We start from the raw sequence: 23,872 nt of genomic DNA, 5'->3' as shown, positions 1-23,872 counted from the left end.
TCCATATGAAACAATCTGATGATGTACATACTCGATGCGTTTTATTAAAATTTACCTATACCTAATTTTTCTCGCTCGCAATATTTCCACAGAATTCGTGACAATCCTGACGTCGAAGAATTAGTTCAGTGGCCACGAGTCGAACTAGAAGCTATCCAGCTGCCGGAAGTCTTCGTCGAAGAAGAGAAATCAAACTCGTCGTCAAGTTCCTCCCCAAATATCGTAGCAAGATGGGAACCCCTTCCCCCGAACCCCACCGTCGAGAAACACCGATGAAAAAAGTAGCAAGCGAAAGTAAGAATCTAAGAAAATTGGAAAACTCTGGAAAAGTGGAAGAAAATAAGAAAACCGCTACGTCCAAGAGGATCGATCGATCGATCTCGTTCGACTTATGGCTTATGGCTCGCGTAAGGGTAAGTGGTTATCGAAAGACTGGTTATCCGATAGATCGTGTCTCGAGCGGTGGGGTGACGGGCGACAGGATGCTAGCTTAAGTTGAAAAAAGGGAAAGATAGGTGAGGGTGACTTCCGCAGTTGCACACGCATACACGCATACACACCTCGCTCCTTCGAATTAATTTTACAAGTATAAGCTAGCGAAAACGACATTATACGTGAAAACGAGTGAGGTGCTCGCTCCCGAAACAATCAACTGAGCTTCGTTTTAGCGTTTACCTACTATCTATACTCTCTATTAATGCTATACAACGTCGTTATTGAATATTGTTAGGAATCGATCCTTTATCCATCCTTCACCGATCTCATTTACACGATATTTCTGGCATGACTGTCTCCTGCGAATCGTTCAAGCCCGGATCGCATCTGTCGATGATGGCCTAAAATGTAACTCTGGGATCGCGCGCGAGATGGCGTGGAAAAGTACAAAACGGCGAGATCGTTCGTTACGTGAAAGGAGAGGTTAAGTGCGTTGTTGTAAGATATTCGCGATAGGTGCGTGAATAATAATAATAATTTTGAGAAACGGATTGAAAAGTGATATTTTCGATTATTGGGATCCACAGTGAAACGAAGAAGAGAAGCTTGCCATCACTTTTCACACTTCTATCGATCGGTATTGTTCCTCCAATTTTTGTAGATTCGCTTTTAAACGAGACGAATCCTTCCCCCCTGGCTCGTTGTCGAGTCGAATTTCGGGTAACATTAATTGTCATTTTACATTTTAGCCGCGGGACTCGACGCGAGATAGCTCTAATAACTGATCTGTCTTCAAATCTAGATGAATGTCGTTGACAAGTAGGTTAGTTCTAACCGTGATATATTCTCGTGGCAGAATCTTTAGACGCATGTTATCGCGGTTGCCGGAAAGCAAAAAAGAATCAAAGCAAACGTAGCAGATTTTTTCCTTAAATGTACCAACACCAATCGTAGGATTTTTTCGGTTTTAATTGCCAAAATCTTTTGTACCGGATATCTTTCTTTTCTTCTTTTCCTCTTCTTTTTTCTTTCTTCCTTTCTTTCTTTCTTTCTTTCTTTCCCTAACTCTCTCAGACGAAAAGCTGAGAAATCTCGTGAGTGTATCGCTCTTGTTGTTAGTCCCGATTTAGATTCACGTCCATATTCTTCAACTCCTATACCGAAACACCGTCCACCTAAGAACCTCGACATTCGATATACACCCACCCATAAAGCCAATTGTATTACGTCGTGCACCTTTAGATCCTTAAGATAAGAAGCCACAGCCGTAGGTCGCGATAGAGGATAGTTAATTAGCGCATTAGGAGGAAGTACGTACACGTAACAAATGATGCATTATACACATACCTATTATATATACCTATACATGGTGTTACTACCAAAGATAATTGAAGTAACGTTATTATGGATATTCGTATATATTTAGTATATACTTATACATACATACATACGTACATATTATTATATATACATATACACGTTAGCGACGTACGTCGGTGGTATACTGGCATTGATATTTTTATGGTTTTAAAAAAATACAACAACAAGAATAAATATTAGTGTCAGAAAGAGAGAACGAGAGAGCGAGAGAGCGAGAGAAAATGTGAGAATGAATGAGAGAGAGAGAGAAAATAGGAATGAAAGAGAATGAGAGAAAGAAAAAATATTGGTTGGTTGGTCGAAGCGTGTGTACATAAAGAAACATTCAGGAGGGAGATACGGGGAAACGGGATAAAATAATAAGAAGAGCTCTTATTAACGTATTAAAGGGTAAAAAGATATTCGTTTTATCCTTAAAATAATAAGTGTCGACGGATGGTATGCGAATATCATTATCGTTATCGTTGGTCACACGAGGCGGTGATTTTCACGGATCGTATACACGACATACACATAGAGATAGACAATAATTTTGTTTTTTAGTTAAGTGATACGCATATATAGTTACATTGCGTTGTTCAATGTTCGATCGGTGGATAGATAAGCTGCGAAATTTACGGGCATCACTATTTCAATTTAAATGAGGTTATCTTCGGGATAATTCGATTTGCTTATCTAATTGCGCGATCGTTCTTTATGAATGCCTCACGCCCCTGGCTTACGGTTTTCAAAAATTTGATGGAAAATTAAACAACCGCGAGATTTTCGTTTCTCTTTTTTTTATCGTGGATTTTTGGCACATTGGGATTAGGATCTGATACGACCCTCTCATCTTCGATTTGTATTTCTCCTTGTATGAAATATTAAAAGAAAATCTTGTAATTATAAATTAAATATTATTTATTTAATTCGCGACCGTCCGACATCGGCGTGATGCAAAGGTACGCACAACGTAATAAATTCAAAAAGCCGCGAGCTGTGCAAGACATAAGAAGAAGAAGAAGAAGAAAAAAAAAGAACTATTAAACACGCAAACATAAGAAAAAACACAAGACGCTTCGACGGTTAAAAACATAAAAAGAGCTCGATAAGTCGACACAAAATAGTAATGTATAACGTCCCGAAGACAATATCTTTAACGATTTTATTAAAGGAAGATTATTCGAGATTTACCTCGAGAGGAAGGCCTACGTTTTGCCACGTGTGTACGAAAATGATAGATTGTAGAAAGATTGTCGAGGAGAAAGAGAGAGCGAGAGCGAGAGAACAGGAGGAGGGAAAAGAAATATAAACAGAGGAACGAGAAGTTTTTACGATGCAGGAAATTACTAAGAAAGGTGCTGTTTAAGTTTAATCACCTTCGACTTTCATTTTCGAATTGTATCCATTTGCTTTTATCTTATCTAAATTACATGCACATAGTTTCTTGTATTTACTTTGCAATGCTCACTTGTTTCCACTTGAAATTTTTTTCATATATATATGTATACATACACACACGATCGTTTTATTTTTAATTTTCTTGAAAGATCGCGACGAACGGGGCCGGTTCATTTGGATTTACGCGACATGCACGAAAAATTTCACTGCACCCCACATGAATTTTTATTTTCACTTTCCCTCCCAAAGGAAAACTTATCAATAAGAGTATCGACAAAATGCTGAACACAAGTACAAGAAAATCGTCAATATCTGTATAGTATTATCTCCCCTGTTTAAATATCGTTGCTGAATCACGGACCTCGATGAACGTTAAAAAATCCATCGTTCGGCCACGCAAAGGAGGATTTCTTGCAAATTTCCATCGGAAATATTTTCGTTTCGCAAGGCGACATTAAACGCACATCTGTCACGCGCGCTTTTAATAGGTACCTTTCTCATTAACACGGATCATTAGCGATCGAACGAGGTCTCTGATTCCTCGCGCGTATTTTCCAAATCAATTGCCTACTTATCCCGCTGTATACATACACACACACACACACACATATATATCTATAATTCCTGGGCGAAAAAATAAATTTCCTATTTTTGCCTCCCGATGTAGATGTATTAATTCCGTTCTGCGAGTAATCCGATGGAAAGGAAAAATGAAAAAAAAGAAAAAAAAGAAATCCATTCGATCGAAACCCCAGATTGCAGACAACTCTGCATTTTTAAATATATTCCTTTCTTCGCGGGAATAGCGGCAAGACGTCCTGTAGAATATTACAGCTCTGTTAAACCGCGTTGTCAACCCTTGTTCAACCCTGAAACGAAAAGTATTTTTGTAGAAATACTCTTCGCGCCACATTTTATCGAGATGCATACATTATTATATTGTATTCTATATATTATATTACATTTACGTCAACGTGTACGTGCTTGTACATATTATATATCATATCGTATCATCCTATTCTGCTGGCAGATTTCATTATAGTTATTATATCTGAACGAAAGAAACGAGACGAAAAACGTTTGAATTCGTCGTCGCATATGATATGGCGTTAAATTGATCATATATATATCTATATATATATAAACGTCCTTAAAAAAAAAAAAAAGAGGAATACCTATGCAAGTCTTCCTTTTAAATCTGCACTGTAAAATCGAAGTTCGAACACGACAGTTCTAGGATTTAGTTGTAAAAAAGAATTGTTTTTGTGTCCTCCGCGAGGATGCGCGTATATTACTTTCAATTAATTGAAATCATTGAATCTGTATTTTTCGGATAGAGTTGCTCAAGCCGATATTTCGTGAATTTTTTTTAACGATCGAACAGTCGAAACGCCTAACCAGTCGCTGCGAATCTGTAGATCAGACTTGCGACGCTCAAAGACTAACGTGACTGAATAATTAATTACATTATTTTATTTTAGATCTTTTTGAAAAATTGTACGGGGCTTATTTCAAATTCTTCTTTATGGTACTAAAGAACTTCGAGATAACTCATAAATGCGAGATGCTCGAGATAGATACGCTTGCGTATTATACTCATCATAATTATTATTACGAGCTTTTCGTCTGTGTTTCGATTAGCGTCGAATAGTTTCACTTGTATTGGAAATAGAAAGGCGAACTGCGAACGAACCAACTTGATGACCATGATATTTTTTTGCAGACGTTTGATTACGTCCGCGAATGATTCAGCCGAAGTTTACATAGTCGAGTCGCATAAAAAAAGATCTTTAAATTTCAAATTTGCATTCCTCCATCAACTCGTCATTTCCTTGTTGATCCTTGTTACCGTCTAAACTTTGATATTGATTAATTTTAACTCGAGAAGAATCGTTGAATATTTGCCGTATGAATGCATTTATGAACGCAATGCCCGAAGTAATCGAACTTGAGGAACGCGCGCTTTTTAGGAAAGCAGTAAAGTGAACGAGATCTCAACGAGGATTCGCGTCAAATGGATGATGATGGACCGTATATATATATACATATATATTAAAAAAGAAACAGGGGAAACGAAAATTATTTGATATCAGACGAGTTGATGATTCGAAGGTGATCGAATAAAATATATATATATATATATATACACATTGCTAGAGAGGGAGAGAGAGAAAGAGAAACCTCATTAACTTAGGTGTATAATAATTGTAAAATCGTTAAATAAATGTTACTATGTTGTATTAATCGCGAGGCCGTTTCGCCTCGTCTTGACGAAACAATGCAAGTGAGTCACTCTGCTCGAAAGATTCAGACTTTTGTTCAACAACGAGACGGGTTCTCGGATCGATTGTTTGTCATACTATAATCAACTGTTATCTATGTTTCTCATCCGTTGGCTGACGTAAAAAAGTAATGAGTACCTGCGCTTTATAACGAGATCACGAATGATTTTCAAGAGAACGAGAAGAAGATAGAAAATAGAAGCGAAAGATACCGATTGCATCGTTGAAGATTCGTTCGATTCGTCGATCGGAGGGAGATACCTTGTTCGAGAAAAATGCACGATCGAGATTACGCTTTTTTTTTTTTTTTACGTAAATTCAGAGTTCGTTACGTGCCATAGCGTTTAAAGAGCACATATAAATGGCCAATATGATAAATGATATCGATCAAATTGTCGAGAATTATTATTGTCAGAGTTCCGAATGATAATCATCCCGAATCCTTTGATTTATGTTTGTACGCGTACGATGCGCAACGTGCATGATATCTTTGCGCGTTGATCCGAGGCATCTCAAAGAATTCTTTACTTTATAAAAAAAAAAAAAAAAAAGAATCAAAATTCGAAACAATTTCTTTGGATGTCCGGATGTATATACGCATTGTAATTCTTCCCTCGTACATTTATTTGCTATTGTTGCGCGCGTGCATTTTCCTTTCAGTTCGCTTGACGTAAAAGCGATTTTTAACGTAGTTATCATTGCGACTAGGCAAATACATTATATCGTTGAAAAATGCAATCCAAATACAAAATGATGGTCAAGAATAATATTATTGTAATAAGGAAACGTCTTTCATTACTTTATTAAATGATCGCGAGTACAAGTTATAGTTAAACGAAAATATACATGTGTGTATATCCAATTATAAAGCAAATTGAAGGGAGACCCTTTCTTGGTTCTTCGTGGGGTGCAAATGACTAGTAGTAGAGGATATAATGGTAGGGTGTGGAGGCGAGGATAAGGTGTAACAAGAGTGAAAAATTATCTTCGAGGTGTATTAAAGGGGGGAAAAAAAAAGAAAAAAAAAAATATAATAGTAAAAACTAAGTCAAGCAGAGATATCGCATTGTGAATGAGAATATTTATATTTTTACTTGAGAAAATGTTATAAATAACGTTTGTAACGTATAATTCCCAATTCCCGATAAGGAATGTTTATAACGTTATTTTTCTAGATCTATATATCTAAATAATTATTATTGTGTTATGACGAAACGTGCTTTAAAGCGTCAAGCAAGCGAGATTGTATTTGTAGATGCAATACGTACGTATTTATCCATTATATATGTATTGCGTTTACTTCAATTATTTCACTATCTTATTCCTCTGTAAGTAACGCGTATATCTAATTACAGGTGTAATAGCAATTTAACGAGTTCCAAATTTTGTCGCGGGCGTTCATCTGCACATAAAATATAATCGATGTGTTTCTCGCGGTGTTCATTGCAATTTTTTTACTGTAAATATTATTTATGTTTAAGTTTAAGAGATATCTCTATCTGTACGATTAATTGAAACATTTATGATCAAAACGTTATTACTACTAAAACAATATTTTTTATAGGAGAACGTTAGCTTTCCTTGTTCTCTTTCGAGTTAAACTGGTGATTAATTTCCTTCTCGCTTTAAAAAAAAAAAATTGATTGATAGAAATAATTAAAAAGTAATAATAATAAAATTGGCTAAATCGATACGTATAAAAAAAAAAAGATTATAATATATAAAACACAATATATGAAACAAACTCTTTTTTCTTTCGCTGTATAACTTTTTTGCTTTTTGCGTTTGAAAGCGATTGATACAGAATGGAAAGACGAGAACACTGTTAGTTGTTAATGATGAAACTTTATTATGCATCTTTTAACATTTCTATTAATCTACTGTGACGATTTATTAAAATGTTCCTTTATATCTTCGTGGAAGATACTTTGTTCTCTAACTGCGGTACCTGCGATTGATGGTTCTTAATCAGATTTGCTCCACTCACGTTTCGTCGTAAAGTGGAAAAAACGGAAGTGTTGGAAATTGTGGCGAGAGTGCAGTATGTATGGTGTTAGCTGTATGAAATCATGTTACGTGTATTGTTATGTACTGTAAGATTAGAATACATCATAAAATGGTGATGGCGTGTACTGCTGGAATGTAATACATGTATCGAGTTATCCCTAAATACAGCCATTTTATAATGGATATTTATTCCATGTCCATTTTCCTTTTACCTGTAAGGTGTCTTAAAAGTATATGAGAGGCGGAAAAAAAGGAATGCAATAATAAACAATAATTTATAGATATCTGACTTAGAAATCGTTTATTAACAGAAAAGTTAATACCATCATCCATACAAATTGGCTTCTTAGGAGTATCTTAGTACTATATCATACGAAATATTTTTTTTTTTTATTTATTTATATTCAAACATTCTAAATATCGAAACTCGTCGATGTATATCAATTCTAAAATACTTTACCCAAGAAGCGATTCATTTTAAACGAAACAATCGATTTCAAATTTTCACTCACTCACTCTTTAATATCGAAAATCGAACGCAATCGAACGCGATCGAGTGCTCCCGCGCATTTCACTCAGCGTCCTCAACATACTCGCGATCATGTACTGCGATTTCACGTTGTGCTTAGTTTTGAAAAAAGTAATTAAAAAGTATCAAAATGTGATCATCTTAAGTGTAACGTTTTGTTCGATAATTGAAATTTAATGAAGAGATTAGAGAATCTTGTAATTGAGAAGCATAAAAAGACGTGGGACAAAGGCCATATCGCAGCCATGATATCAACAGTACATTTGGTAGTGTAAAAACTTAAGTTTGATTATATGGAACGATATATTACAACATTTTTACCTATCGTTGGATAATTTCTTTTTTTCTTCTTTTTCTCTTTTTTAATAATATCCTATAAATCGCGTTATAAGTTGAGAGATATAACATCTATTACACGAATATTGACACTGGGAGATTAACATCTCTGGCGTTCATTTATAGTTCCATTAAGAATTATTACCGTTTTTAATATTCAATACGAAAAGAAAGATAATACAAAAAGCACGTGTTATGTAAAAATAGAATAAAATCTACTTATTTCCTGTAACGAAACCCGTTCGAAGGTTTCGACTATATATATATATATACATATATATATATATGTATATCGTGAATAATTTTTGTACAGGTTAGAGTTTAAATGTATATAACATTTGGTAGAGATCCAAACACTTTAGGTTGGAATTACATACTTTCTTTTAAATTATTAGTATGAGATTGGCCGTGAAAATTCCATTTCCATTTAAAATAGACTAAATAAGCATTTAATTTTACTACAATACTGTATAAATGATTTTAAAAATGTTATCACGTCTATATAACATTGATTAATATTTTTTTTTTTTTTTTTAATAATACAACGAATTTGGATTTTATCATTGTAAATAACTGTGAAAACTAACAAATTGCATAACCAAAGTCATACAAATCTTATCCTGAGTTTCATTAATTCTATTATTATAGTTCATCCTTGAGTAATGTATACCTGTTTTTGCTAGGTGCTAGTTTCTTAAACGTAGATTCTGGTGGAGTTGTAGGCACCTTAATTTGTCCAACAATTTCTCGTACTTCGTTACTAGGATCTGGCCCATAATGAAATTCTCTATGTAACTTTCCAGAATATAAATCTCGTAGAAAAGCTTTTAGTTTTCCTTCTACATGAATATCATTAAAGTTTGGAAACAGGTACATATGTCTAAAACTATCTATGGCAATTAGAGGCAAATCTGCTGGAGTTTTTCCTAAATGATGTAAAGGATGAGCAAATTTCATACCATCTGCAGTTAAGAAATTTACATTTTCTGAAATGTAAAATAAAATAAAATATTATATTTTTGTTACTTGTGTTCTTATCCTATTGCATTCCTATTGCGTTTTATTCATTTTACTCACGTTTTTCATCAAGTAATGTCCTTGATACTACATCTTTGTACATTTTAACACTTTCAACATCATCGGGAGCATGAAACAATATAAGGAAAGGTAGATCTTCCTCTGTTAATTCCTCAGCATTTTCAAACGTGATTTCTCTCACAAAAGGAACACATTTTTCTTGTGCCCAGACATTTAATTCATCAAAATTGTTCAAACTTCCATGATACGTTTCATCTTCATCATTAGAAAGTGCCTTATCGGACCGGAAGACAATTATAGGTTCTCCTGGAGGGTGCATAGCTTTACTTGCATTCCTAATTATATTTCCAACATTTAAGAATTATAACTTCTTTTATATATATATATATATATGTATATAATTGTATTTACGTATAATTATCAAATAAGATTGCAAAGCAAAATATTTAAAAAAAAGATACATTAAGCATTGCATATAATTTGTGTATAACACAATAATATAAAGATAATAATAGAAATATAATAAACAATAAAATACATGTACATAAATGTATAAAAGCAATGTACATAAGTATACATGTGTATCTAAGATATCTTAGATGTGCATATATAAAAAAAAGAAAAAAAAACCTTGTATTTATAGTTTTAACTTTATAAATAAATACAAAGATAGCCCATGCCTATCCATATTTCATTTAATATTTTACTTACAAAAAGTGAAAATGTTCTCCAATTTCACAGTTTTGTGCTGAGCATGTGCTTGTTATAGGAAAGAATAGAATAGTTACACATATTACTTGTACAAGTGTTGAAAAAAATTTCTTTGGAAACAATAAATTGATATATATTGATCACCTATATAATTTTATTAAATTACATTAAAATTCTTACCCAAAGCCAACATGGAATTGGCAATCATCCTTGAGATTTGTAGCAACTCTTCTAAACATTTCATATTCAGGAACATCCTTTCTATCAAAATATCCAATGATCATTCTTTTTTTATCATCTAAATTAGTTAATTCCTTTAAATCATAAAATTCCTTAATAGGATCCTCCAATTGTTTCTTTATAAATTCCTCAAAAGCTTCTACAGATCGCTGTCCTCTATATTCTCGCTTGGTTGGCTGGCCATTTCTTATAACTTTTAAAGTTGGATACTTAGTGATATGGAATCTTGAAGCAATAGAAGCTGAAAAACAATTTTTTATTTATTAATAAATTTTATTCACAAAAATTATTTTAGTTTTATATTTATTTATTTTTTAATAAATTTACTCACATTCCCTTTCACAATCTACTTTTGCCATTACAACTTTCCCTGGTTCAGGAAATGCATTTTTTATTTTATTTGCAGCTTCTTCAAAAATAGGAGCTAACGAATTGCTAAAACGGCACCACTGTGCGTAAAAATTTATAAATACCAATTCATTTGTTGCTAGAACAACATAACGTAATATTTATGTCGCTATAATAGATCGAAAAATTCATATCTCTACATTTTTATTAACACGACTTACCAAGCGTTATATCGATATTTTGTTGAGTAAGCGATAAAGCGCCTTCATTAGTATCGTTTGCGAAATTATGTGGCAAAAACGCCTAAAAAACAAAATATTTTATATATAATATTTTATATATAATATTTTTGTATTATTATATGTTATACGCAAAAAATTTACGAAGCAGTTAAATGTATTGAAAAAACATGAGCGCGCGTAATATTGGAAATAATATTTAACGCGTAATATTTAGATAAGATAATTAAAGTTGAAAGGGATAAATTAACAATAACAAAAATTATATTAATTGAATTAAAAATTATATTTTTATTTTCCAATAACGTCATTATTGCATTTTTCACCTCCCTATATAATGCATTTAATAATTTCAAAATTTAAATTATTATTTAATAACGTATGTATATAATTATTTAATTTTTTTGGAAAGTTTGTTTAGTAAAATTTTGAGGTTATTTTATGTATATATGTATAGGTTATGCCGCTTTATAAACAATAAAATTAGATTCGCTGTCATTGAGATCATTTTAACTTTAACGGGTTATAATAACGGGAAATGAACTTTCTAAAATTCGTAGTCAAATACGTGTCACAACATGTATAGCTGGCAATATTCAAAATTTTCTATCAGTTCTTTGATAAACAATACATTATTTTAATTAATACTCACCAATAAACAGGCAAATATAAGTACTTTGAAGTCAAAAATATCACAGAAGACCAACATGTTGTGATCTTATATTATAAATTTAATTTCAGGCAACACTTTTTTGAATCACCATCAGTAACCAGCTGCCTTCGCGTCAAATGTCATGAATTTGCAGTAAATCGAACTCTAGTAAAATATTATCGATGCATCGATTTGACAGTGATGACACAAGTATCGTATAAATTCTCTATATCAAAGTTGTATATCTATCTTGTTTCTCTATTTAATTGATATTTCGTATCATTAGGACTCGTTCCAATCCCTATCTTGTATTCCACTGTATTTTCTTTAGATAGTAAATTTTTTTTACACTGTAGGCATTGCTATAGTATTTCCCTAACAGCGGACCAATCATATTCTATACGTCTGAACACACGTCGACAAAATTCCCTAGATCGTTCGAATCTTTAGCGGGAATTTCAATTCTTATGAATCTCCCTTAAACATTAAAAACATTTTGTACATACATATTATACATAAAAAATATTAATAATAGAGGATAACTAAGAAGATAATTTTACATAAAAGGTGTTTAAAATGATATATTAATTATAGAAAATTTAAATATTTATTCTGGTAAAATCATATTTGATTGACAAATAAAATAACTTGGAAGCATCGATACTCCACATGATAAATCGAGAAAAATTTAATAAATTTTTAGAAAGTTTCGAAAGATGTCTTCCACGCAACTATTTTCACGTTCTAACTGTCTTCTTTTTTCTTAACAATCAGAGAACACTGCTTCGTCAAAAGATGAACAATTGTTCCTCTATCCGTAACAAACCTACCTGCCTGGGAGAATCTATCGCGGGAAATACAATAAAACAATTATAGATCCGTAATCTCCGTGTAAAAACGAATTATTTGCTACATAGAAATCAACAATAACGTTTGCCGGGTATTTTGTCACCGTGCACCATCGTGACTTTACGAATCTTTCCAGCTCCCCGGGAAAATTTCAATGTTCAAACATACCTGGTTGAATTCTCCTCGTCCTAGACGTTATAATCCCCATTGAACGAGTGCGAGAGCTCTGTAGGCACGAACTTCAACAATAATTTATGGCTACACTGCTCGAGCGGGTATGCTGTCGTGTAAGCTATGGCTTAGCCGTAATTTACAAGAAAATCCAATTTTCCCGATTCCACGATTATTCCACTGATCTACAGACAGATCTATCGACCCGCTGGTGTTCTTAAAACATAAATAAATTGTACACATTTTTTTCAATCGAATCGAATTATATTTCTCTTTTTCGAACCGAAAAAAATTAATAAATTTAATCAAAAATTTAAACTTTTTACATAATACGTATAATATCCCTGAGATAGAATTAAACTCAGTTGACTCAGTTGACATTAGTTTCCGTCAATAGCTCAGCTCGGGACGACAGTCGGAATGACTTTGACTTCATAGAGACTTTTTCCTTTTTGTTGCCGACGTTTTCAGTCCTCTCTGCAGGGGGGCGCAGATATATCTCAAATATATCCATGTCAGTCTTACGTCCGAATGGATAATATCGTCCATATACAATATTCTTCCTTGAATATCGCTTAAAAGAAATTTTTGCGACGATGCACACACGTAATAATAATTTCTCGAATTAATTTTCATTCAGACTCGTAATGACTCCTCGTACAAATTCGGCCTAACTTTTACGCGTTAAAGCGACACTTATTTGCCGGCATTCTTTGACACTAGATCGGGTGCACCGCTGGATACTGGTTGAACAAACGAGTCTGTTGAAAGATAAAACCACACAATGCGCTACAGGATTCTTCATCCGACAATATGTATTTCCCTTTCCGAGAAAAACTGACGTGAACTGACTTCAAGGGCGGCACTGACTTTTGCCGTGACAAAACGTGCCGACATTTCCTCTCCCCCCCCCCCCCCTTCCCCCCAAAAAACAAGGAGAGATAGATCAGATTCGATCAGATCGTTCTGTTTTTCATCGTTGTTTAAATTTGTGAAATTTATTGGATAGATAGGATGGCTTGTTAGAAAGAATTGAAAGAAAAATCAAAGAGAATATTATTCTTTGGCAAAGTCGTTAATTTTTATATCAGCGGCCGATTTTACGATTTTACCTGGAACAACGTGGGATCATAGACCTAGAAGGAAGCGACTATCCCATTTTTTAATATCCGTTTGACTCGACACGGGATGTACACGGATGTGCCGATCAAACAGGTTATTCACAGTCGTTTAGGTTCCTTGGTGATTCGTTCCCGGAAGTTGGAACACAAATCATATTCAGTCGGTCGTGGTCCAGAATTCTTGTTCCCTCCCCCCCTCCCTCCACATCTTTTTCCTTCTTTTTTTCCTTTTTTAACTTTGGGGCGATCCTGACCTATCGTCCCGCCGCACCCTTGCAACAAAAGCGGCCGGTCGGCAACCGATTGAGATAATAGAGAAACCACGATTTGCTCCCTGTTAATTAAAATCTATCGATGAAAGATGAGCCGACGAAGGGTGAAGAAAAAGAGGAGAAAAGAGAACGTAGAAGCGGTGCTTTCTCTCTCTCCCCCCTCCCCTTCTCTTTCTCTCTCTAAGCGCTTTTCTCCAAGATTTCTCCCTTTTGAAACTTACACTGGTAATTTTAAGTTAAATACACAGCCGGCTCATTCTCTTGTCAGATCAGTTCCTTATTAGTTAGTTGTCCATCATAATAGTAGATGATCCATTCTCGATCACAGCATTTCAAATTGCTTTTGCAACAGAAAGGCAAAATTAATTTTCAGAAATTGAACCATGCACATTATCCGTCGTGACCTTCCTCTCTGTCCGTTCCTTCTTCACTCCTGAAATTCTCTGCTAACCTTGGGATCTTTTTTTTTCCAGATTCCTGACTTGTGAAATGGCGCGCGGAAAACTTGGCCTTTGATTCCAACGAGGCGAAATCACAAACGCCGAATCAATCGTAATGAATCCGCGGGACAATGCGACGGCTTCCTTTGAACGCTGGATATTCTCACGGGTTCCATAATATCTTCAAATTCTCGGTTTCTTTCCTCTTCTTCTTTTTTTCTTCTCTTCCCTCTTCTTTTTCTTTCTTCATCTGAAACGCAACAGGTCGTATTGTGACGAGGGTGTCACACCGTTCGAGCGGGGATTGGCGAGAAGGGACCCCTCCGGCTCCGATTCTTCCGTGTCCAAGACCAAGAACAAATTTATGGACTTGGGATCCACGTTTTATGTGGAACACAGGTACACGCTTCTCTCTCTTGTTCTCGCACCTTCTCGCGCGTCGTTAATTCGCCCCCTTAAAAAATATATATTCTTTGAGCCAAGTTGGTCACTGTATCAACGATCCACCATTTCGCCTGCAAACCATCTATAACAAATGATTATCACAACGGGAGGAGAATCGTTCTTATATATATATATATATATATAGTTTTCTCTCCTCGAGGCGAGTGATTAATGACGAAGCAAACGAATGTTTGCTCATCTCGTTTTCCCCTGTGAAACATCAGGTAAAGCGTTATTGGAATCTCTTCCATAGAATGGAATAATAATAATTAATATGCTTAAAAACTTAACTCAACTTCTCTGACGTAAAACGTAACTCGACTCTGCTGTTAATAATCTATTACCCAAATATTTAACTAGGTAGGTCTCGTGTCGGTTATTAATCTGTTTGCGTACAATGATCTTTGGTAATCTCTTGTTTACAACTCGTAATCCTAACCCGATTAGCCGCGATGTACGAAACGTTAGAAGCAGAGATAGGAATCCTAATCTCGTCTGGCAAGGTGGCCATCCGATTCGAGGGAAGGGCCCCCTATTTCGAGGCCCTATTTCCCTCGAAGCAGAGAAGCGACCACGTTACGCCGATCATCGTGTGAAAACTGCAAAGTCTCGCTCCATTAGCTCCGAAGACTAGTCCCATTGTCGGGTCTATTGTTAGGGAACGTGGCCCTCTCCTTCTCTCTCTCCCTCCTCTAGTTTTTTCTCCCTCCCCTCCTCCTTCTTACTCTTGCACCATTTTCTTCTTCCAGATACGAGGCATAAGTTAGAAACCCGTCAAGACTAGTGACCTGACTGGTGATCTCGATGATGCTTCTTCTTCCTTCGGCCAGGTAAATCGCGTATAAAATTGACCCGTAGAGGAGGAAGAAAAGAGGCTGGAGACCCCTAATGACGTCCCGACCGTCGTCAGGGAAATGATGCCTCGAGATACATCATCGTGCGTGTAAACTTGGAATTTCGTGAAACGGAGGAGGGGGGAAGGAATTTAGAGGGGAGAGAATCGTAAGAAGCAATTTTCAATTACTTTTTACCTCTGTTGCAACGAATCAATTTCTTTGCTGGTAAATAAGGAGGATAAGAGAGGTCTGTCTCTCGTGAATAACCAAGTGTCCATTCTCGAACGAGAATTTTTTTCGTTTCGAGAAAAATTCCTTCGCGATCGACTTTCCTGTGCAAAGGGTATTGGATATTGTTTAAAATGCATGCGCGGATTTTTTACAAATTTAGGAGGAGGATGCGAGAAATCAGAGGCAGGCGATTTCTTATTATTGCTGACAGTGGAAAATCTGACCTGCTCCGTTCTTCCGATTTGCATCGGTCCACCGGTTCTGAATGTCTCTCAGAAGAAAACCGCGCCGGCTCGTTCGCAGAAACATGGAACGTCCCCGAGCGAATGCACAAAGCGCACTTTACACCCCCGCAGTTCCCCCCCTCCACCCCGTTTACCGATTTGACACACCGTCAAACATTGTGTCCGCATTGCCAGTCTCGATCGTCCAAGCTTTCTTCGAAGCTTCTAATTTAAAAAAGGGGAACTTGAAAAAAGAGGAAGAAATTCTTTCGATATCGATAAAAACCGTGTGTAACGAAATGCGTGTTTTGTTTAATCGAGCAATGGTGAACAAGTGGATATACGTAACAATGACAGCAACGAGGAACAATCACATCAGAGACGTGGAAATTTTGGAAAAATTCTCGTGGGACGATCCCCCGCGTGGGAGTACTGTTTACCGGTCGAGCAATTTACCCCTAACCGCGATGTTAAGCGGCTTATTAGGGGACAATGGGGTTAGGAGACGAAAGTAAAGGGTTGCTCGGGGCGTGCCCCCCACCTTCTTTCGTTCTTCCATTGCCTCGACACCGCCGCAAGATTCGGTTGTCGGACAATGTTGCATCTCTGCTGGTACTCGGTCGGACATGTGTCAACCCTACAGCCGTCCAATTTCCACGCTTTTTCTGTGTATTTCTTTTGCCAAATATACGACGACAACGGGAAATCCCCTCGAGAGAGAGAGAGAGAGAGTCTGTTTGCGATCACTGGAAAACGTTGCAGAAGATCGATGGCCTGTCCTCTGTGCACGTGACGATAATATTTCCTGCGCACATACCGGAAATTGATAATCTTTTTCCGGTATGCGGCCGACGCATCGTTTTTTAACATCGTCGCGCTGTGTTGAGGCTGTGTTTTTATCGAAATTGACGATAAACGTCGCGTAAAAATAACGAGAAGGACAAATAAATTTTTGCATCCAAGTCTGGAACAAAGATAAGAGCGCCGTCCTTCGTCGAAAAACGATGCTATCGAAAAATGGGGTTAAAGCTGGGTAAACATCGATTGGAAGGTGATTCGAAGATAAAGATTCGGTGTTATATTTAAGAATGGGAAAGAGGCAACCTTGTGGAAAAGTTATCTCGTACAAGTGCAATCTTAGTTTGTTCTTCTCTAATTCTTTCGCCAGGCAGATTTGTTCAAAGTCCACCTGCGGACCGGACTCCTGTCGACTCCATTGTGCAATAATGGCTGGCTATCTATGGTTGTGATCGGTAGCGAAAAAGTGTCGTCACTTGGTCCTGGCGATGATCGCTTTACGACCACCATAAACCGACACTTTATGCAGCTTGTGCTCGGCTCGAGTTCGACTCGGCACGATGCATTGTGAACGACTCTCTCTTTCCATCCGGATCCTTTATAGATTTATGGTACGGACGTACGCCGCAAAGCGTTGCCGAGAATCTTGGAAGAGGAGCTGGTCCTCCTCGTTATCACGTGCTCCCTCGTCGCGGGCCCCTCCACGCTTTGATACGCTCTTTGCAAATCTGAGTCCGCCCCCTTTCAACGGCATCAAAGAAACCCTAATAAACCGTGAAAATTTTCACTTGGAACTCCTTTCACCTATTATTACGTTACTCTAACCGTTTCGGGCTACTCGGCCTATTCTGAAAAATAAGAAAGTTTCGATTGATTATTTTCGAGACGAATTGTACGAGTGGAAAGGGATCGAAAAGTTGGATAATTTATTATTTATTAAAATCGAAATTATCACCCATTGATTTTTACCTGGAAATCAAATATTTTATTTAAACGATACTCGAAAAGAGCCAACGACTTTTAACTTTTAACGAAACGAAACTTGACAAATTATTATGATTAAAAGAAAAATTTTTCGATCGAATCGAAAGGATCTTAATGTAAATAACAATAACGTTTCAACGAAACGAGCACAGATTAGAGATGAAGGATCGTACGTGCCTACGGTGTTACACGACGATTTGTGAAACTAGATGCCCTCGAGAGAGTACCGTAGGATTGACGAAGGCTTTCCTCGATGGCATGAGGCAGCCCCCAGGGACGGCCACAAAAGGTGCGTAGCCTCGATCCTCTATCCTCGGAACGCAGGGTTGATTTATGAGTGGAGGGGAGGGCGCATGCGCGCCAGGCCACAGGATTCACTGGGGTCTATCCCCACTCTATCCATAGAGAAACCCGGCAGAGCATTCAGCCTCCTCCCTTCTTCCTTGGCTCCTTGTCCACTCGGTTATTAAAACCGAGGCGACACGGTCGGCAACTAGCAATTATCTGGCGAACGCTCGGAGCCGCGCACACTCCGATCTGCGACGCACTATTTCTCCAGTAGTATTCTTTCTCTTCTCGTTCCATCTTCTCGTTTCTTTTCTTCTCTGTTTTTTCTTTTTCTTTTTCTTTTTTCTTTCTTCTCTTTTTCTCGCCACAACAGTCACAAAGTAGCAGCAGTGAACAGAAACTCCGTTAAAAATTATTTCGCAACGACGATACGTTCCGCGGGCACGCGCCGAATCACGCAGAGGAGTATAATTATTACTTCTTGCGAGTATTGAAAGTGAAGTGATGACACAAGTGATGCAGTATCAACAGGTCCGTAACAATGAGTCTGTGTAAATGTAGAATGTTGTTTCGTAAAACGCGGTGTAAATTACGCAGTGTCAAAATGTGATGGTCAATCTTCTCGATCAATCAATCAATGTGCAATGGTTTTTTGTTAAAAAAGTAGAGGTGGGATCGTGTCGAGAGAAAAAATTTCGAGGTACCTCGTAAATAATAATTTTCACGTACGTCGTACCTTTCATTTCCTTTTATTAACGTCGATATACGTACGCATATTTTCGATACGTATTCTCGAACATCATATGTTTACATTCTCGAATTCTACGGGTACTTTTTTTAAAAGTGAAAACTCTTTCAAAGTCAATATATTTATATAATTCGAAATAACGGAAGAAAACTGTTATTACCACTTACTAACGACCTGTATCTTTGAATCTTGAATAGAATACGCGATCGAAGAATTTCCACTTCGAACTCGCGAGTAAAGTGACCGCCTCTACGCCACGATTGTTCAAATCATTGAACAGTCTTTGAGGGATCGAGTATCTCCCGTTTCAAATCGTATTTATACCCGTTATAGATGTGCATGCCTTCGATGCCAGGCATGGCTGCCGTGCCTAACCTTCCAATGCCGATGCATCAATCCGCCACAATCGATTACGGAAGTTCGCCCATTCACTATCAACCGTACAATACCGCGTTGAGCGGTCATCATCATCATCATCATCATCTTCAGACGAGCCAGTCCGCCTACTGGTACCCCACCGGTTCCACGGGTCACAGCCAAATTACGGAGCCGCTCTCGCCGCCGGCGTACACGGCGATGACGAGCGTCGCGACCAACACGACCTCGTGGACGACCCACACGACCCACCTCCCCCACCAATCCCACCTCATCCCGCCGATACAGCATTACTCGTTGCCACCCAGTCCCTCTGAACTCCCCCCGAGCCCCCAGGACCACTCCTATCAATGGCCTCTTACACCGCCCGCCGACCACCACTTCCTCGCGACCGAGGATCACGGAAAGTCCGGCAGGAAGTGCATAAGGTGCCGTTGCCCGAATTGTCAAACGGAGAACGGAGGGAGCCAGCTCGGCCTCGACGGGAAGAGGCAACACGTGTGCCACGTGCCTGGTTGCGGCAAAGTGTACGGGAAGACGTCCCATTTGAAGGCGCATCTCAGATGGCACACGGGCGAACGGCCCTTCGTCTGCAACTGGCTTTTCTGCGGCAAGAGGTTCACGAGGAGCGACGAGTTGCAGCGTCATCTGCGCACGCACACCGGGGAGAAGAGGTTCGCTTGCCCCACGTGCGGGAAAAGGTTCATGAGGAGCGATCACTTGACGAAACACGTGAAAACGCACGAGAATCAGAAGAAGAAAAGTTCGAGGAGGGAGTGTAACAAGGAGAATTCGTTGGCCGGATGTGCATCCGCGCAAAATACTATGTATCATCCGATCGGTGGACAGTACGCTATGATTTAAGGGGATAATATTTGAAATGTTTGAAATGTCCTGGGACGAGGGAGAGAGAGAGAGAGAGAAATAGTCGTTACGTTCGATCTTGTAAATAATTTTGTCACGAGAAAAAGTTCCTTTCCTGCCACAATTGTAATTATTGTACATAGAGAATTGCTGTATATTTTTGTAAAATATTGTACCAAACAGTTTGATCCTGATGAGCGAAAGAAAGAAAGAGAAAAAAAAAAAAAAGAAAAGAAAGAAAAAGGGAGAAAAAAGAATATACAACAAACTTCGATTTGAAATTTCGTATTTTTATATCATTAATTTTTTAAACGCTCGCTGATAATCTACCTATCTTTTGTAGGATGTAGATACAAGGAAGGAGAAGGATAAATTTTAATCCCCGAGCCTCGATACTACCCTGAAAATTCACATAATAACGAATCATTCCCCTGTCGTATATCAGATTCCTCCACGACATCTTCCTGTCATACGATACGTCGTGAGTCCCGCCCAAGAAGCACAATACGATGTTAGGCACTTTAGAAACCAGCCCTTCGCACGATGATTTCCTACCTGGCAGGTGTTTCGATAAAGAAAAAAAAGGAGAAAAAATATCATTTCACCAAAAAGCTATCCCTGCTAGCTACTTCTTTCCTAACGAAAAATACCTTGTTTTTTTTCTTCTTCTTCTTCTTCTTATTCTTCTTCTTCTTCTTCTTTTTAGCGAACACGAAACGAACACGTTCTCGATACGATAATATAATATAATATAATACAATATAATTCAGAATTTCGCTCGCTACCGCCAAGGGAAATGGCGGAACGTCGTACGGCACTGTCGTTCGTTCGTTTCATTCGTATTCGTGCCAAGAGATGGCTGCACTGTGAATGGAAAGAGGCCGCGTAGCCCCATTAAGGGGGCGGCGCGCCGTAGCCTCGTAGCCCCGTTGCCCCGGCAAGGATTCATGGCTGGCACGTAGAGAGGTAGAGGCAAAGGAGGCAGACGCGATGATAGAGGTAGAGGAGGCGCGAGAGAGGGAAAGCTAGATAGGGAAAGGAGAAAGAAAAACTGTTTCAAGAGGTAGAAAAGTGAGAGAAGGAGAGAGATAGGAGTGGATAGGTGGGCGCCTCGGAGCGGGCAGGGGGGAGGGGTTACGAAAAAACGGAACGAAGCGAAACGAAAAGGAGGAAAAAGAAGAAAGGAAAGAAAGAAAGGAAGAAAAAAGGAGGCAGCCGCGGAGCAAATTATAGGGAAAAATAGGGGAGGGACGAGGCAGAGGAGGCAGCACACAAGCCTCCGTGGTGTGTGCCACTCGATGGTGGAAGACGATCAGGTGGATGGGTGGAAGGGTAGGAGGGGAGGAGGGGAGGAGGGGTGGCGCCACGGCAATTCCAGGCTCGCGTTCAACGTTCGCCGTGGAGTACCGCGGATAGCCGCGAAGTTAGTACGCAAGAGATTCAAACAGAGTGACGAGGTGGACCTCCGTGGCCTCCCGTTTGCCGCCTTTTCTTCGAGCTCCGAGGAAATCACGAGGAAACAGAAATCGCGCGCCGCCGAGGAAAGAGACGACGCGGCCGACGAAAATTGGACACCGTTCGGTTGCCGGAAGCGCGATAAAGACCTACTACGGCTTTGTCTAACCAGGAGTGGGAGGGAGAAGGAGGAAGAGAAAGAGAGAGAGAGAGAGAGAGAGATAGAGAGAGAGACAAGTACACGGTATACACGCAACTCTCTCTTACGTGTTACGCGCGGTCAGTGCGAGAGGCTGCGACGTGCCGCGAGCATGCGTCTGCGACGGACGGCCCTTAAGGCGGATACGCACCACGCCGACTCGTCGTCGCCCTTGTCCTCGTCGTCGTCGTCGTCGTCGTCGTCGTTGTCCGTATTCGTGAATGCTCGCTTTTCACCATCGCTGCAGAACGAATGCACGCGCTGATACTGTCCGTGGGGGCAAAGAATGGACGAACAGGTTCGTAGCCGCGCGCATGTCAACGATCGAGTCGAAACAGGCCTCGATTTTTCGATCGATCCGTCGCGCTCGCATTAACCGCGTATCGAACGAACCATGATCGTGCGGATCGCGATCGAGATCGCTGGTTCCTCGCTCTTTTTGCGAAAATCCTTTTGCGAATCCACGGCCACTCCTTCGATTATCATCTCGGCATCATGTCGGTAAACATTGGACGGGCGGTGACTCAATTTCTCGCACCTGTGTTTGACAACACGAGCCGTTCAAAGAAATCCACGTTTTATGTGTTGATCACCAGCCGAGAAGTGCGCGAATTCTGGGAAAAAATTTTCGATGATATATTTACCGCGTAACGAAATCTTCAATGACTTATACGTGGAATTCATTGGAATTCGCACGCCCAAAGTCGAGCGAGACGGTTTGTTTTGTTTTCGGCCGGCTCGATATCGTTTCTGTTTTCGTATATATTCGAAGGGCGAGCGGTGTGGAAAATTTGCCAGTCGAACCGTAGCAGTGACGCAATACACTACTGGCTCGTGGGAAGAATGTTTCGATGTCTCGTTGATCGGACAGTGATTATTTGAAGTTTTGTGACACAGTGTGTGTGTGTGTGTGTATGTGTGTGTGTGTGTTTTTTCTCTCAGTGGACGCGTGGACCGATCCGAACGTATCGAACGAATAGAATATCGTTCGAGTGTTTCCGAAATACCGCGTCCGAGCAATTTGTCAAGATTTTTTGGATCCACGAGGTGAATCGAACCGGCAAGCTGGACGCGGAGGTCGGAGGCGGCGGAAGCCGCAGGGGTATAAGCCCTCCAACGCACCTCGGCAATATAAACGTGAGTTTTCCTCTTGAAAATAGTATCTCTTTTCTCTCTTTTTACAACCTTATCGTGTTTTTCTGAATTTCGTTTCTTTGTTTCTCGAAATTCATTCGACGCGTAATTTATCGAACGAGAGGTTATTTCGGGTCTGTATCTAAGAAGATTGCGCGTCGTCCAATTTCGTTTCGTGGATACGCGCGATAGATTCGTCTCGAGTTTTCTTAATTATTTTCTTAACGTTTAATCGTTGCGACACGTGTACCGAGGTGAAATTGTTAAAACCTACAATTACGGATGACGTTTAAAGTAAGCAATTTGTAGAACGACGTATATCGATCATCCATTTATCGAGGACACTTATGTATTTTCCTTGTTTTACCGTAATCGCGATCATTATTCGAAATTATAGAATAGCAAATTAAATTTCCGTGTCTGCTTGTTCCATTCTAATTCGTCGGATATTTTTGTCTAAATATATATATATATATATGTCTTGTAACTATAGGCGTAATTGGCAATTCCTTGACACGACTAACAAAGAGAAAAAATGTTGGCGATGCTTTAATTTTTCGTTCTAGTTCCGTGTGTACACGATAAAGGATTATTTAATAGTAGGCAATTATCGATAAGGAAGTGTAATGGCGTTATTATTACGGTTTTCTTCGCAAGAAAAATTTCTTTGGAAATTCAATCCTTGACAGAGAGGATCTATATTGGCAGGATCGGTAAAGTTAATTCTTCTAGGCCTGTTGTCTTTTTGTTACTCGAATTTATATCCAGAGAACTGCTAGTCAATCCATAGTATAGTAAACGTTACTATGTTGCTACGCCCGTTTCACGCCCACCATACATCATGCGTTGTGCTCAGGCCTAC

At 38.6% G+C, this 23,872-nt stretch overlaps 4 protein-coding genes across 12 annotated transcripts in view; 3 read left to right on the top strand and 1 right to left on the bottom strand.

The window, feature by feature from the left end:
- Window positions 1–7,667, top strand: part of LOC107998832 (neo-calmodulin) — a 60,291-nt gene extending 52,624 nt beyond the window's left edge. For all 9 annotated transcript variants that reach the window (XM_062083598.1, XM_062083596.1, XM_062083597.1 and 6 more), the window contains one exon: window positions 93–7,667. In XM_062083598.1, coding sequence (XP_061939582.1) covers window positions 93–124 — 32 coding nt within the window. In that variant the 3' untranslated portion in view covers window positions 125–7,667. The remainder of the gene's footprint in view (window positions 1–92) is intronic.
- Window positions 7,668–7,758: 91 nt separating this feature from the next.
- Window positions 7,759–11,784, bottom strand: LOC107998830 (endoplasmic reticulum resident protein 44). Its single transcript, XM_017058325.3, has 6 exons — window positions 11,578–11,784; window positions 10,908–10,989; window positions 10,670–10,825; window positions 10,279–10,579; window positions 9,427–9,722; window positions 7,759–9,335 (listed from the first exon to the last, which is right to left on the bottom strand). The coding sequence occupies exons 1-6, from the start codon at window positions 11,632–11,634 to the stop codon at window positions 8,992–8,994; spliced, it is 1,236 nt and encodes a 411-aa protein (XP_016913814.2). The 5' UTR covers window positions 11,635–11,784; the 3' UTR covers window positions 7,759–8,991.
- Window positions 11,785–18,405: 6,621 nt separating this feature from the next.
- LOC107998831 (transcription factor Sp9-like) lies at window positions 18,406–20,503 on the top strand. Its single transcript, XM_017058326.3, has 2 exons — window positions 18,406–18,766; window positions 19,317–20,503. The coding sequence occupies exons 1-2, from the start codon at window positions 18,740–18,742 to the stop codon at window positions 20,220–20,222; spliced, it is 933 nt and encodes a 310-aa protein (XP_016913815.2). The 5' UTR covers window positions 18,406–18,739; the 3' UTR covers window positions 20,223–20,503.
- A 1,096-nt stretch (window positions 20,504–21,599) lies between these two features.
- Window positions 21,600–23,872, top strand: part of LOC133667153 (transcription factor Sp9) — a 65,513-nt gene continuing 63,240 nt past the window's right edge. The window contains exon 1 of the mRNA XM_062083566.1: window positions 21,600–23,013. The gene's annotated coding sequence lies outside the window, so the exon portion shown is untranslated. The remainder of the gene's footprint in view (window positions 23,014–23,872) is intronic.

The sequence above is a fragment of the Apis cerana genome, linkage group LG13, assembly GCF_029169275.1.
Source record: "Apis cerana isolate GH-2021 linkage group LG13, AcerK_1.0, whole genome shotgun sequence".
NCBI lineage: Eukaryota > Metazoa > Arthropoda > Insecta > Hymenoptera > Apidae > Apis > Apis cerana.
Note: the sequence above shows the minus strand (reverse complement) of the source record. Positions and strands in the feature narration are given on the sequence as shown.

What these genes read in the sequence shown, in the direction of transcription:
- LOC107998831 (XM_017058326.3), top strand. Translation starts at nt 18,740, where the DNA reads ATGACACAAGTGATGCAGTATCAACAG. An exon ending in AAGTGATGCAGTATCAACAG is followed by an intron (nt 18,767 to 19,316) that starts GTCCGTAACAAT and finishes TACCCGTTATAG; the next exon opens with ATGTGCATGCCTTCGATGCC.
- LOC107998830 (XM_017058325.3), bottom strand. Translation starts at nt 11,634, where the DNA reads ATGTTGGTCTTCTGTGATATTTTTGACTTCAAAGTACTTATATTTGCC. An exon ending in TTATATTTGCCTGTTTATTG is followed by an intron (nt 10,990 to 11,577) that starts GTGAGTATTAAT and finishes TTTGTTTTTTAG; the next exon opens with GCGTTTTTGCCACATAATTT. An exon ending in AGTAGATTGTGAAAGGGAAT is followed by an intron (nt 10,580 to 10,669) that starts GTGAGTAAATTT and finishes ATTGTTTTTCAG; the next exon opens with CTTCTATTGCTTCAAGATTC.